The 15,072-nt window shown below is 35.4% G+C and overlaps 1 protein-coding gene across 1 annotated transcript; it reads left to right on the forward strand.

Annotated features, from left to right (window-relative positions):
• The first annotated feature begins 1,571 nt into the window (after positions 1-1,571).
• On the forward strand, positions 1,572-13,537 carry LOC129758074 (mucin-2-like). The gene is made up of 2 exons (XM_055755506.1): positions 1,572-1,693; positions 12,386-13,537. Exons 1-2 carry the CDS (start codon positions 1,649-1,651, stop codon positions 13,472-13,474), a joined length of 1,134 nt encoding a protein of 377 aa, XP_055611481.1. The 5' UTR covers positions 1,572-1,648; the 3' UTR covers positions 13,475-13,537.
• Positions 13,538-15,072: the final 1,535 nt, after the last annotated feature.

The raw sequence follows: 15,072 nt of genomic DNA on the forward strand, positions 1-15,072 counted from the left end.
AATGAGAAAATGAGAAAATGAGAAAATGAGAAAATGAGAAAATGAGAAAATGAGAAAATGAGAAAATGAGAAAATGAGAAAATGAGAAAATGAGAAAATGAGAAAATGAGAAAATGAGAAAATGAGAAAATGAGAAAATGAGGAAATGAGAAAATGAGAAAATGAGAAAATGAGAAAATGAGAAAATGAGAAAATGAGAAAATGAGAAAATGAGAAAATGAGAAAATGAGAAAATGAGAAAATGAGAAAATGAGAAAATGAGAAAATGAGAAAATGAGAAAATGAAAAAATGAGAAAATGAGAAAATGAGAAAATGAGAAAATGAGAAAATGAGAAAATGAGAAAATGAGAAAATGAGAAAATGAGAAAATGAGAAAATGAGAAAATGAGAAAATGAGAAAATGAGAAAATGAGAAAATGAGAAAATGAGAAAATGAGAAAATGAGAAAATGAGAAATGAGAAAATGAGAAAATGAGAAAAGGAGAAAATGAGAAAATGAGAAAATGAGAAAATGAGAAAATGAGAAAATGAGAAAATGAGAAAATGAGAAAATGAGAAAATGAGAAAATGAGAAAATGAGAAAATGAGAAAATGAGAAAATGAGAAAATGAGAAAATGAGAAAATGAGAAAATGAGAAAATGAGAAAATGAGAAAATGAGATATTGAGAAAATGAGAAAATGAGAAAATGAGAAAATGAGAAAATGAGAAAATGAGAAAATGAGAAAATGAGAAAATGAGAAAATGAGAAAATGAGAAAATGAGAAAATGAGAAAATGAGAAAATGAGAAAATGAGAAAATGAGAAAATGAGAAAATGAGAAAATGAGAAAATGAGAAAATGAAAAAATGAATGAGAAAATGAGAAAATGAGAAAATGAGAAAATGAGAAAATGAGAAAATGAGAAAATGAGAAAATGAGAAAATGAGAAAATGAGAAAATGAGAAAATGAGAAAATGAGAAAATGAGAAAATGAGAAAATGAGAAAATGAGAAAATGAGAAAATGAGAAAATGAGAAAATGAGAAAATGAGAAAATGAGAAAATGAGAAAATGAGAAAATGAGAAAATGAGAAAATGAGAAAATGAGAAAATGAGAAAATGAGAAAATGAGAAAATGAGAAAATGAGAAAAAACGAAGAAATGAGTCAATCACAAAATGAGAAAATGAGCGAATCACAAAACGATAATTTTAATTTGTTCACAAGAGAATAGAAAGAAATGTTAAAATAAAAATTTGAGAATATGGAAATAAGAGTTGGATGATGTTTGAGAATGCAAGTTTCGAAGAAACAAAAACATGATAAAAATATATTAGCTGCTGTTAGAGATCGAATGTATTCGAGTATTAAACGAAAAAAGTTGAATCTTTGAAACAAAGCGCACGAATAATCCAATCAATTCTGCAAGCTGGATCGATCGGGTCAAGGCAACATTTTAGTCAAAGTTCAATCGTCCAAAAATGCGGCTGCGGTAACCTTAAAACCGTGTCCATTTCTTCTTTCTTCATTGAAATGGGCCCCATTTGGGTGTCCAGCTAAACCTTTCACTTCTGCCGAGAATATTTCCCGGCACTTCTGAAGCCTTTTGCCTCCATCGGGTGTTGGTTTTTCTGGGCGTTTTCAGTTGTATTTTTACGATCGCGACGGATGTATCGCGTTGCTCAAGTGTACCTCACGATGGACGCCCTGCTGGTAAGTAAGCCGCAGATATGCTAACAAGATTATCCGGCGTGGACCGGGCCAAAAACCGATTTAAGGTATTTTATCACGAAATATGCCGCGCTCCTAACGAAGTTCAAACAGTTGTTTGCGATAACATCAGCATCCAAACTGAACCGGTCTACTGTTTCCATAATTGGGGAATCCATAATCAGTTGGGAAGCAAATTTCGAAGTACCCATTCAACGGCAAAAAGGTACAACAGATTATCTGTTTCGACATAAGTAGAGATTAATTTTTGATAAAGGGATGTAAGAACTGGATGCTTGGGATATGATTTGAAATGTGAACGGAGTGTTTCATGCCGATTTTTTTATGATTCTCAAGTGAAAAAGGCGCGCATATGAATGAATCACATTAAAATCTGATTAGGCTGGCGATAGATGTATGGGAAAAATTTCATGATCGAATTTTGATAACCTACTATTTACGTTTTGTGGATTGGCCCAAAAAACTGACCTGCGCAAAATTTCAGTTTAATCAGACCTGATTTAGGAGTGTTTCAAAGTGCTCTAAGTTTCGGGTTTTTACCCTAAAATTGCCAAAGGGGGTACTGTAAAACGGGGTAACATTGATCACCGAGGTAACTTTGATCAACCTGAAGCTTTCCACATAATCATCAATAACTAAGTCTGAAGTAAAAATATCTCTAAACTTTTTTTCTACGTTTAAAAACCTATAAGTTGAATTTCAAATTGCAAAAAAACGTTTTTCAAATTTCAAATGTAAGGAAAAAAAGTAATTTCAAAATCACGAAATATCAATTTTGTCGGAGGTTCAGAAACAAACACTCTTCCTGATGAAATCAAAGCGTTTAAAAGCACCAGCACGTTGATTAATGTGAGAGATAAACTTTTTCCTAAGTAAATGTATAGTTTTGGTGTAGTTTTTGTTGTATGTTGAGGTATATTTTTGATATTTAAAAAAATAGGGAAATTTTCAAGAGTAACCCAGTCTAGGACAAAAGGCTAGAAACCTTATCAAATGGTAAAGTTTGAAGGAAAAAATTAAAGGGGAATAGTGCGAGGGCCTAGGGTATTGAATGAAGGCAAAATTCCATTTGTTTTTGTAGTTAAAATTTAATAAGTAATGTTAAAAAATTTAGCCCCTTAATTTATGCAGCATCATTGTCAATCTTCCAATTTTAATTGTTGACTTAACACATTAAGGACCGCGATGTTGTTTTTTTTTGACCGGGAAGAAATCTAAACCAAAAAACACCGAAATTAACCATTGTATATCACAGAATTCACTGGACCAAAAGTTACAAATTTAGTATCTTTGAGCCACCAAAAGTGTTGTGTTAAATTTTGTAGAATTTCATGATTAATTTTATATCATTTGAGTTTGTTCCGAGCTGCCTTGGCAATTGATAATCTTGCATTTGTAGATACTATCCTTTGTATCCTTTATGATCAAGAAAACTCGTTAAAATTGTGAAAATAAAGACTGATCTTTATAACCCCAAACTATCAAATTCTAAACAAAGACGAATTCGATTTTTAAATCAAATTTAAAGTGGTCTAATGAATTTCTGCAACCATGTTTTACGTTCACAAGAGTCCAGTACTGGTTAAAAAATATGAAACATGCCACATTAGACTGAGTCGATTTGGGGTCATTTTTGAATTTCTCAAACCCTGGGGTCTCAAAAGCTTCGTCTTGGTCCAAAACTCATCCACGATTTTTTGCAGAATTTTGAAGTAACGTTTACATGAGTAAATTTGAACTTTTAGGTTTGTATGGGAAAATTGAATATTTTGTACTGAAAAATCAACATCGTTTTTATTTCTTTTGTGGAGCCGAGCCAGCTGATGGTTTTTGTGCCAATTTATAAAATTCCTAAGGGAAATTTTCCGTTGAACAACTTTGTCGAAAACCTTAACTTTGTATCTCATTAGGCAAAAAAGTTATAAGCTGTTTAACAGGGTAATGTCTTTTGGCATTGATGAACCATTAAATAAATTGACATCACTGCTGGAGCCTCGCGAAGTATAGCATGGAAAGTAATCATGCAATATCTCGATAGGCACCCTGCAGTGATGTCAATTGAATTTCATGTTTATCAATGCGAAAAGACATACCCCTATTAAGCTGCTGATAACTTTTTTGTCTAAAAAGATACGAAGTTAAGGTCTTCGACAAAGTTGTTCAACGGAAAATTTTCCTTAGCAATTTTATAAATTGGCACAGAAACCATCAGCTGGCTCGGCTCCACAAAAGAAATAAAAACGATGTTGATTTTTCAGTACAAAATATTCAATTTTCCCATACAAACCTAAAAGTTCAAATTTACTCATGTAAACGTTACTTCAAAATTCTGCAAAAAATCGTGGATGAGTTTTGGACCAAGACGAAGCTTTTAAGACCCCAGGGTTTGAGAAATTCAAAAATGACCCCAAATCGACTCAGTCTAATGCCACATTCCCCTTAACAGAAAAAATAATCGGAAAATATTAAAAAAAAACAGTGATCCATCTTACCCCGTTTTACGGTACCAAATCAATTCGAAACTATTCAAATTTAAAGTTTGGTGTTAAATGCATATAACATCAAAAGCTGGTGGTATTTTGTAACAATTTTTTTTTTCAAAAATCAATTTTGAAATTTCTTAAATCACATAAGGGGGAGTGGGAATCAAAGAAAATAGGGATAATCGTAATTTGTATTTTTATGCATGGAACGTCGAGATGAGGTGATATCTTTAAAAGATTTTGGCAAAAATCCTACTTTCTGGGACTAAGTAAATTTTCCGAAAACGGCCGGTGAATCTGTAAAGTTGTTTTTATTCTCTGGCGCCTTTCTTCTTGGTGAGGCTGGGTGAAAATTATTTTTATGGTTATTTGAGACCCCTCCGTCTTTCCAGTAGGAAAGTAGGAAGGGGCCTCTCTTACAATATTTTACATAACGCAAAAACTTATCAGGCGAATGGAACTAAATTTGGCAAGATATGGTTTAAGTGTACGAGAAATGGTTCAAAGAATTCTTGGCACATATCCCTCCTTCCAGTGGGAAGATAGGAAGAGGGAAGGGGGGCTCCTTTACTAATTTTTACATAACTGGAGAACTAATCTAAACAAATGGAACCAGATTTGGCAAGAGGGGAATTGGGGTGTGAGAAATATTTTTATGATTTTTCGAGACCCTTTTTTCCTTCCAATGAAGAAATACGAGGAAATAGAGGGGGCTTTGCATAACTTAAGATCAAATCGAGGAAATGTACGATAAATGTATCCCCGAACCTATACCTTTCTCCCCTTACATTGGGGAGATAATAAGAGGAAAAGGAACTCCTGTATAATTTTTTACATAACTCGAAAACTGTACAAGCTAATGGAATACGAGAAAAATTTCTATGATTATTTGAGACCCCTGCCTTCTTTCATTCGGAAACTAGGAAAAGAAGAGTGAGGCTCTCATACGATATTAAATAAATATTTATCTCAAAAACAATTCAAGCAAATGAAACCAAGTTTGGCATGGAAGGGTATGCAATAGACTGAGTCGATTTGGGGTAATTTTTGAATATCTTTGGTCTAAGAACTTCGTTTCAGTTCAAAACTCATCCATGATTTTTTGCAGAATTTTTAAGGAACGTTTATATAAGTACATTTGAACTTTTAGGTTTGTATGGGGAAGTTGAATATTTTGTGCTGAAAATCAACTTAATTTTTGTTGCTTTTGTAAGGCCGAGTCTTATGCTTGTGGTTTTTGTGCTAATTTCCAAATTTTTTAAAGAAAATTTTCCTTTAAAAAATTTATAAATTGGCACAAAAACCATAAGCAGATTCGGTTCCACGGAAGGAACCAAAAAGAAGAAATAAAAGTGATGTTGATTTTTCAGAACAAAATATTCAACTTTCCCATACAAACCAAGCAGTTAACAAACGTTTCTTAAAAATTCTTCAATAAGGAATTCAAAAATGACCCCAAATCGACTCAGTCTTGTATACAAGAACACAAGAAGCTTGTATCGATATTTGGTACCTCACCCTGTTTCCACTGAAAAGATAGGACAGGGAAAGGAGCTCCTTTACAATTTTTGCTTAACTTGAGAGCTTATCAAACAAATGGAACCAAATTTGGCATGGGATAGCATGTGAAACGAAAAATGGTTTAACGATCATTTGAAACTCCACCATTGGGGATTTAGGAATGGAGGAGGGAAGCTTCAAGCATTTTTTGGGCAACTAGAGAACTTATATAAGAAATGGATCCAAAATTCTCATTAAAAAGGACTATGGCACGAGAATGGTTCTATTATTTTTTGAGACCCTTCTTCCAATGAGTACATAAGAAGGAGAGAAAAGTCTTCATACCATTTTGATTAAAAACATAACACAAAAAAAATTATAAAATACTTTATTTTTAGAAATTGTAGCAAAGCACATCGAATCAGCTAGTAATTTACATTAATCCAACAATTGTCACGTAAAAAAAATGAAAAATTTTCCAAAAAAAAAATATGATGGAAACAAGAACATGGGTTCAAGTATCCCGATTATCTACTAATGACATGGAATTGTAAATTTTTAAGACTTATATTTTGATTATCAAACATACACTTAACTAATGTACAATTCGATGTTTAAAATAACTTTAAATTTTATTAAAAATTTAAATAACTTCTGTTAGCAATTCTGTATGCACCAGGAGTAAATTTTAAGAAAACATCTTCATTTAAGTGGATTTATAAATTCTCCGTAGAGCTGTTAATTTTTTTATGATAATTTAAAATAACTGTTTGCTTGTTTTCCTCAAACGTAATATTTTAATTTATTCAGATTTTGTTAACTTTGAATGTAATTATTGCATATTTAAGCTGATAAATGTTTGAATCAAAGATTTCCCAAAAAGAGATTGCCCCCCTAAGTATGCCCCCCCTTTACATATAAGAATGTATTTTGACATTTTTGTCGCGAATACAGCGTTATTTATATACACTGGATTCTTTTTTTTTAACGATCTTATTTTACACGGTTTTATTTTAAACGACTTTTTTTAAACGATTTTCTCGAAATAAGACGATTTTTCAACATGTCAAAAACAGGTTCTACGCATTCGTGCTTTTTGTCTAAACCACTCTTCGGTGGTAAAATGATTCGGACGTTGTTCCGGAAGTTCCGGAACAACCTTGGCATAAAACCCAAAACAAAGCAATTCAAAATAAATCTTTGAGCTTCCCAGTTTCACTCAAATCACCTTAGAATGGTCTTCCTGGTTGGGAATGATCGATTTACAGTCCAAGTTGGCCACTTTACTCAAAATGAGCGATGAATTTTGCCCGGTTGTTTCGAACTTTTTTTAAACGATTTCCTTTTTTGCACGAACACAACAATCGTTTAAAAAAAGAATCCAGTGTAGATGTAGAAACACTAAAATTGAAATGCATGCATATCTTCTAGGAAAATTTAACATTTTTTAACTGAAAAATTGAAAGAAGCTTAGTTTTATGATTTTAAACAACTTTTGTTGAACGCAAAACATTATCGTTGAGGAACAATTTTGAACAAACTTGAAAAATTGCATAACCACAGGGGCTTAGGAACATGACTTTCAGCACTTTACACTTCAATAATGATTTTCTTAAATTTTGAAAATTTTATAACTTACTCGTGGCTACATAGCTTCCCAAATCTTGTTAAAATTATTATACAAATAACTGAGATACTTCCACTTTTACGAAAAGTAAATATTGTTCATATTTATACGCCTTTTGACGAAGTTTATATTTCATCTCTTCTATCTCACTTAGGATCATAATTTCTTCAAAGATCAATGCAGAATGGTTGAAACTTTCAGATCTTACTGCCAAAAGTTTTTTTAGATAGAAAAACGCCATGAACTAGGATTTCTGATGCTTTCAAAATGATATTGTTTCAAAAAATAGGTTCATTTACATTTTTTCCACGTTTTCAAGATTCTCTTAGCTGTCGGTTTTTTTAAAATAAAAAATGAAGGTTTATTCATCATTTTATTGTGTTTTGATTCAAACAAGTTTTTTATCCGGTTTTGAGTAAATTGTATTAAAGTTAAAATTTCTGTATTTCAAAATTTTATAAGTTTTAATAAAACTTCGATTTAATAGTAAGGTTATCGAGTATGCTTCGAAAAAACTAATTTCAGTTATTTGGGAAATCTATTTAAAGAGGTTAAATGCAAATACAGTCTTAAAATGTTTATAATAATGTTAAAATTGGACTGTTTCTTAGCCCCTGCGGTTATGCAATTTTAAAAAAATGTCACGCAATTGTTTTCCTCAACAATAATGTTTTTCGTGCATCAAAAATTGTTTAAAATCATAAAACTAAGCTTCTGTGAATTTTTCAGGAAAAATAATGAGGTTTGAAAAGGTTAATTTTTCTTAAAAGATATAATATGAACACAGGGAAAGGAAATCAAGAAATCCATCTCTCAAGTCGCAGGTACAGACCAAGGTTGTCAAACTAAATTCTGTGAATTTATAAAAAAAAATATTATGACTTTCTGTGATTTTGCTTAAAAATTCTGTGATGGATTTCTATGGTGCTATTCCTAACAATTTCTTGAGAAAATCATGACAAATTGGGTGTTTTTTACATTTTGGTTCAAGAAATCGATAATATTTATCCAATCCAAAGTTTCAAATTCAAAATTTTCATAGACAACAAAAATAATAATTTTGAAATAACGTAAAAAAAACTTATAAAAACTGTAAATTCTGTGATTATTTCGAAAATGCTGTGTTCGGTGAAACAGATTCTGTGAAATTTGCTCACAATTCTTTGAAAATATAGATTTTTCTGTGATTTCGGTAACCTTGGTAGGGGAGAGGCGGGCTTAATGCGCATACTAAGGAGAATACTCATTTTCTCCCATATTCCACAAGATAGGAGTCTGAAAACTATATGCACATGAGTGGATATCTGTTTTACATATGTAAGCGCAATTTTTCTGTTAAAATCTTTTACAGATTTTGAGAAAATGATTTTATAATAAAAGTAGTCAAAATAGCCGATTTCCGAAACCGGGCGGGCTAAATGCGCATATTTTTTCAGCTTTATTTCAGTTCCACTTGTAATGTTTGCGCAAATTTTGATTTAAAATGGTAAAAACTGATGTTTAGCATACGTCATGACTATATAGCCTTATTTCATGGTAGTATTTTGTTAATATCATATTTTTATCAGATCAATACTAAGCTCTTTAATTGTAAGATTGTTATAAGAGCGTAGATTAGATGTTTCAATAAAAGAAACTTTAAAAAAATATATGCCTTGTCTATATTTTTAATAAAGTGTGATACGGTCAAAATTTGGTCAAGGGAAAACGCGTGTAAATCGGTGAAATCGTTTATTTAAAAATCAAATTAAATTTCTTTTTCAAGTTTAATTGGTATAAAATTCAGAAAAAATATTCAGTTAGGCTTCCGCTTTTCCAAATCCGAATTGCCGGGCCTTATACTTAACCCCTCCCGATCAGAAGAAAAAAACTAAATTATATCAAGATGAGATATTTTGATATTCATTTTTTTCCTATCTGGATGAGTTATAATTTAGTACTCGTAGGATGTTAAAATATCTCAAATTATATCAAAAAGTCCATGCAACCATAACTAATTCATATCAGCCGTTGTTATAATTTCAACAAAATTATAACTCATCCAGATAGGATATATAAACAAAAAATCTTATAGGACTTGTATGCAAAAAAAAGATGGTGATAAGAGATGAGAATCGAACTCATCATTTTTCCATTTCCATCCCATCCCGCCAGCTGTGTGTCCTTGCTTACTACTCTACCTGAGCTTCATAGAAGGTGGGTGTTTATTTTCGTATTGATCCTGAATAGCTCGATCCCGGCTGCTGGTTCAGGGAAAGCGCGCAAACACAGGCAGCCGTATGGGTTCCATAAAATTGGCCAATGGGAATTCATATAAGTGTACCTGACGTATTGGAATTTTGAAGGATCGGCCCGATCGGGATCGGACTATTGGAATTCTCAAAGGAAAGCGTGCGCACGGGAATCAGGCAGCCGTTTGTGTGGATTCAAACTGGACAATAGGAATTTCTATACGTTTACTTGAAGAAATGGAATCGGACTATTGGAATTTTAAAAGGGATGCGTGCGGACGGGCAGGCAGTCGACTTCGAGTGTCGTTTAGATGAATGGAAGACATTGAAAGTTTACCTGTTGCATTGAAATTAGAATGAATTGGAATAGGATTATCAGGATTTGAGAAGAAATACTAGAAGTACCTACTAAAATGAAGGTTCCAAAAATCCAATAGCAGCTTTTAAAGCATGCAGGCAGATCAAAACAGAGAAAACAACAGTACTGCCCAGTATTTCTATTCGACTCATACTTCTAAATAAGAGTATACAGATTGATTATAGTACTAGCACTGATAAGGTACTAGAATCAATATAAATACTTAAGCTTTGAAAATAGAAATGAAAAGATGCCTCAAAAATAATTATTTTCATTCATATAGGTAATCGATTAATTTCGTCTTAAAGCTTAAAAAAGTACGTTTGAAAAATTGTTTTCATCAAAAGTAGATATAATTATGTTTTAGAAAAAAATAAACAACAAATCTCATTTCAAAACTAAAACTGTATCAGATATAAATATCTTGCTGAGATAGGTTTGAGTAACGATTCTGATATGCTCTTCTGATCGGGCTGCCATCAGATTTTGTACAGCCACCTTGTCCACTTTCTTTGCCGCAAAAAGCCAGTTTGCCTTGAACTGATGCTCGTCCTTAGCAGTTTTTTTGGTCTTCTTTAGGTTCCGCTTGACAATAGCCCAGTATTTCTCATTTAGCGTGTTGGGAGGGTTCTTGTCCTTGGGAACTACCTGCACATTTTTGGCAGCGTACCACTCCATGGCCTTTTTACCGTAATGGCAAGAAGCCAAATCCGGCCAAAACAGTACGGAACAACCGTGTTTCTTCAGGAAAGGCAGCAGACGTTTATTCAAACACTCTTTCACGTAAATTTCTTGGTTGACAGTCCCGGAAGCTATGAAAATGCTGCTTTTCAAGTCACAGGTACAGATGGCTTGCCAAACCAGATATTTCTTCGCAAACTTTGACAGTTTCATGTGCTAGAAAATATCTGCTACCTTTCCCCTTCCTTTTGCCGTATAAAACTCCTGTCCCGGAAGCTGCTTGAAGTCGGTTTTGACGTGGGTTTCGTCGTCCATTACTACGCAGTCAAACTTTGTCAGCATCGTCGGGTACAGCCTCCGGGATCGCGCTTTGGCCGTCGTATTTTGTTTATCACCGCGATTTGGAGTCACTACCTTCTTGTAAGTCGATAGTCCGGCTCGTTTTTTGGCTCGATGTACGGTTGTAGACTATACACCCAGCTTATTTGCGGCATCTCGGAGAGAGAGGTTAGGGTTGAAACTACCGGCAACTCTCTTTGTTGTCTCAGCGGCTTCCGGTTTTCGATTTCCCTCCGATCCAGACTTCCTGGCTGTCGAAAAACGTTCCCCAAACACTTTAATTACATTTGTAACGGTTGATTTGGCAACTTTTAGCGATTTTGCCAGCTTTGCGTGCGAGTAGCTCGGATTTTCGCGATGCGTGAGCAATGTTTTGATTCGATGCTCTTCTTACTTGGACAGCATTTTGACAACTGAAGAGTGAATTCCAAAATCAAAATAGGAGCAACATTCTAGACACACACACCTTCAAAATGAGGGATGTTCAGGTTTTTTAAATGCAAAATTGAAAGAAATACGTCAAGTTGATATTGACAAAATTTTGACCGTATCACCCTTTAGAGACATTTTATCTACCTGATATGGGCATTCAACAGCTTCCAAAATCTTAATATTTATAACTTTGCTAAAAGCTTCAATAACACTTCAGTTTACAGACTCTGTACGCCTGATTATTAAAGTTGAATATATTTTAACAAAACAGTCCCCCTACAGATAGCTTGCCAAACGAGATACTTCTCGGCAAACCCTAATAGCTTAAAATGCTTGAAAATGTCTACCACCTTTTCCCTTTCGGTTGCCGTAAAATATTCTTGTCCAGGAAGCTGTCTGAAGTCTGCCTTGGCGTAGGTTTCATCATCCATGACCACGCAATAAACGAAGGTTATCGTCCTACTTATATGCTCACGAAGGCCCGCTGTCTGCCAAATGAATATACATAACCTAGCCCCGATTCATTGTCCATGGACTTCCGAATGAACACGAGTTGATTTTTGAATTTTCTGAACTGTTCACTTACAGAACAAGCCTTAATATAAGAACTGTTCTTAAAGAGTGTTGAAGGAAAATTTTAATGTTGATGTGAGGTGATTTCGTAAAGGTAAGAAATTTCTCATTTTTAAAAAAAATCGAAAAATCTCCGGAAAAAAAACAATTTACACCGTTCCAAGAGAACTTTTATCAAACACCTCTTTTAAAATTTTAAAGCTTGTAAACATTTGTATACACTCTAAAAAATAAGCTCGTAAACATTTGTATACACTCTTAGCAAAAAAAAATATGCAAACACAACAATGATGAAACCTTCTCTAACAGTAATAACCCTATAATAATCGAGTTTCAACCACTTTTTAATTTAAATCTATGGTAATAATTTTTATAGTTAAAATAAAATATCCAAGCGTGTAAGCGTTCGAATAACAATGAATTTTTAATTGATTTTTATTTATATAATAGGGCATCTTTTCCATCTGCCTGCTCATAACAGTGGCCAATGCAACCCTAGACAGTCCGGTTGCCCGCGTTTCATACGATCCCAAATGTGGATGCTACAACACCATAACGATCAGTACCCTACCAAGGCCGAGCACAATTTGCACCACAACGGTTCCTGTCTATGAAACTGTGGCCACCGATATCCTGACGCTGGGTCCGGTAACAGATTGGAAAACGGAAACCGATTTCATCACCCTCTCGTCAACCACCAAGACCAAGACGAAAACCAAAAAACACTACGCAACGACTTATACTGATTCCGTTTGGGCCACCAATACCGTTATCTATCAACTTGAACCTTCCGTTACATACGTTGATGAACACGTCACAGAAACAGTTACGGAAACAGCAACAGGTCCCACCTCAATCATTTACGAAACGGAATACGCCACAGAAACGACCACACACACAAAAACCAAATATATCAAGAAACACACAAAAACTTTAACAAAAACACTCACCGACATTGAAACAATCTGCCTGAAAGTCACCTCGACGACTGCTGCGGAAAATGTCGTGACCCTGGATCCTTCAACGACATACGTGACTGAAACCGAGACCGATACCCAAACCGTTACTTCCACTATAACTAAATGGATCACCAAAACCGTCAACCATCACGATTCATCAGAGGAGGACTATGATGTTTACCATTACTCGACCCTGCGACCAAAAACGTGTACCGAGTACAGAACGGAACTGACAACCAACCTGATAATCGGCCCCACTCCAACCCTAACAGTCACCAGCACCGAAATCTACGGAACGGTCGAAACGATCACCGTCACCGAAACGGTTCCAATCGTATCGCTGGTCACGGTTCCAACGGCCATACCGTCTGGCGCCTACGCATCACTGTACTGCCCTGCTGGCCGAGATCGGAATCACTACCGGCCAGTTCATCTTACAGCCCAGTGGCCACCGTATGGACACCATAAGTCATCCCACAGGATCAAACCGTCGAAATCGGAGCGTATCGTTTCGAAAACAACGTCTAACGACGATTACCTATCCAATTCGGAACAGGACCTGCTGGATGATCTATTTTGAAACACTAACGAGCACTCGGGTAGACTTTAGAACACTAACACGGTAGATTTAACAATGCAAAAAATAAATAAATGTAATCTCATTGAAATTGTTGAATTATATATTTCTGAAGAATTCCTTCGCAGCGTATGGTCAGTCTTTTGCTACTTACACTCTTAAATCTTTCACTACTGCTTTTTGGTGACAACGAAGTTGTAGTTCAACTCAGGCTCGAGATCCAGATCCCTGGCTGCCAAAACGAACAAATTTGTCGTTTGAGTTGAAACTTGCGGTTTTGCCGTTTTACCCTCAATTTCCATAAATTTTCAATTAATTAAGAAAAAAGCATGTTTGGACTTCAAAATTTAGAAGAAAATGAGACCCATTTACCATGCTTCTCACGAAATATACTAAAAATGAAGGACAATTAAGGGTAAAACAACCATAACTCTATTTTACGATGCGTACGGTGGCTCAAATAGCCTTCATTCGATTTCTCAAAAAAAAAAATCATACAAGATAAAGGGTGATACCCCCCTCATTTTGAAGGTGTGTGTGTGTGTGTGTGTGTGTGTGTGTGTGTGTGTGTGTGTGTGTGTGTGTGTGTGTGTGTGTGTGTGTGTGTGTGTGTGTGTGTGTGTGTGTGTGTGTGTGTTTGTGTGTGTGTGTGTGTGTGTGTGTGTGTGTGTGTGTGTGTGTGTGTGTGTGTGTGTGTGTGTGTGTGTGTGTGTGTGTGTGTGTGTGTGTGTGTGTGTGTGTGTGTGTGTCTGTGTGTGTGTGTGTCTGTGTGTGTGTGTGTGTGTGTGTGTGTGTGTGTGTGTGTGTGTGTGTGTGTGTGTGTGTGTGTGTGTGTGTGTGTGTGTGTGTGTGTGTGTGTGTGTGTGTGTGTGTGTGTGTGTGTGTGTGTGTGTGTGTGTGAGTGTGTGTGTGTGTGTGTGTGTGTGTGAGTGTGTGTGTGTGTGTGTGTGTATGTGTGTGTGTGTGTGTGTGTGTGTGTGTGTGTGTGTGTGTGTGTGTGTGTGTGTGTGTGTGTGTGTGTGTGTGTGTGTGTGTGTGTGTGTGTGTGTGTGTGTGTGTGTGTGTGTGTGGAATGTTGCTCCTTTTTTGCTTTTGGAACTCACTCTTCAGTAGTCAAAATGCTGTTCAAGGAAGAAGAGCAGCGTATCAATATTTTGTTCGCGCATCGCGAAAATCCGAGCTACTCGCACGCAAAGCTGGCAAAATCGCTAAAAGTTGCCAAATCAACCGTATTAAAGTGTGTAATTAAAGTGTTTGGGGAACGTTTGTCGACAGCCAGGAAGTCTGGATCGGGGGGAAATCGAAAACCGGAGGCCGCTGAGACGACAAATAGAGTTGCCGGTAGTTTCAAGCGAAATCCTAACCTCTCTCCGAGATGCCGCAAATAGGCTGAGTGTATCGTCTACAATTGTGCATCGAGTCAAAAAAGGAGCCGGACTATCAACTTACAAGAAGGTAGTGACTCCAAATCGCGATGATAAACAAAATACGAAGACCAAAGCGCGATCCCGGAGGCTGTACACGACGATGCTGACGAAGTTTGACTGCGTGGTAATGGACGACGAAACCTACGTCAAAGTCGACTACAAGCAGCTTACGGG

This window comes from Uranotaenia lowii, chromosome 3 (genome assembly GCF_029784155.1).
Source record: "Uranotaenia lowii strain MFRU-FL chromosome 3, ASM2978415v1, whole genome shotgun sequence".
NCBI lineage: Eukaryota > Metazoa > Arthropoda > Insecta > Diptera > Culicidae > Uranotaenia > Uranotaenia lowii.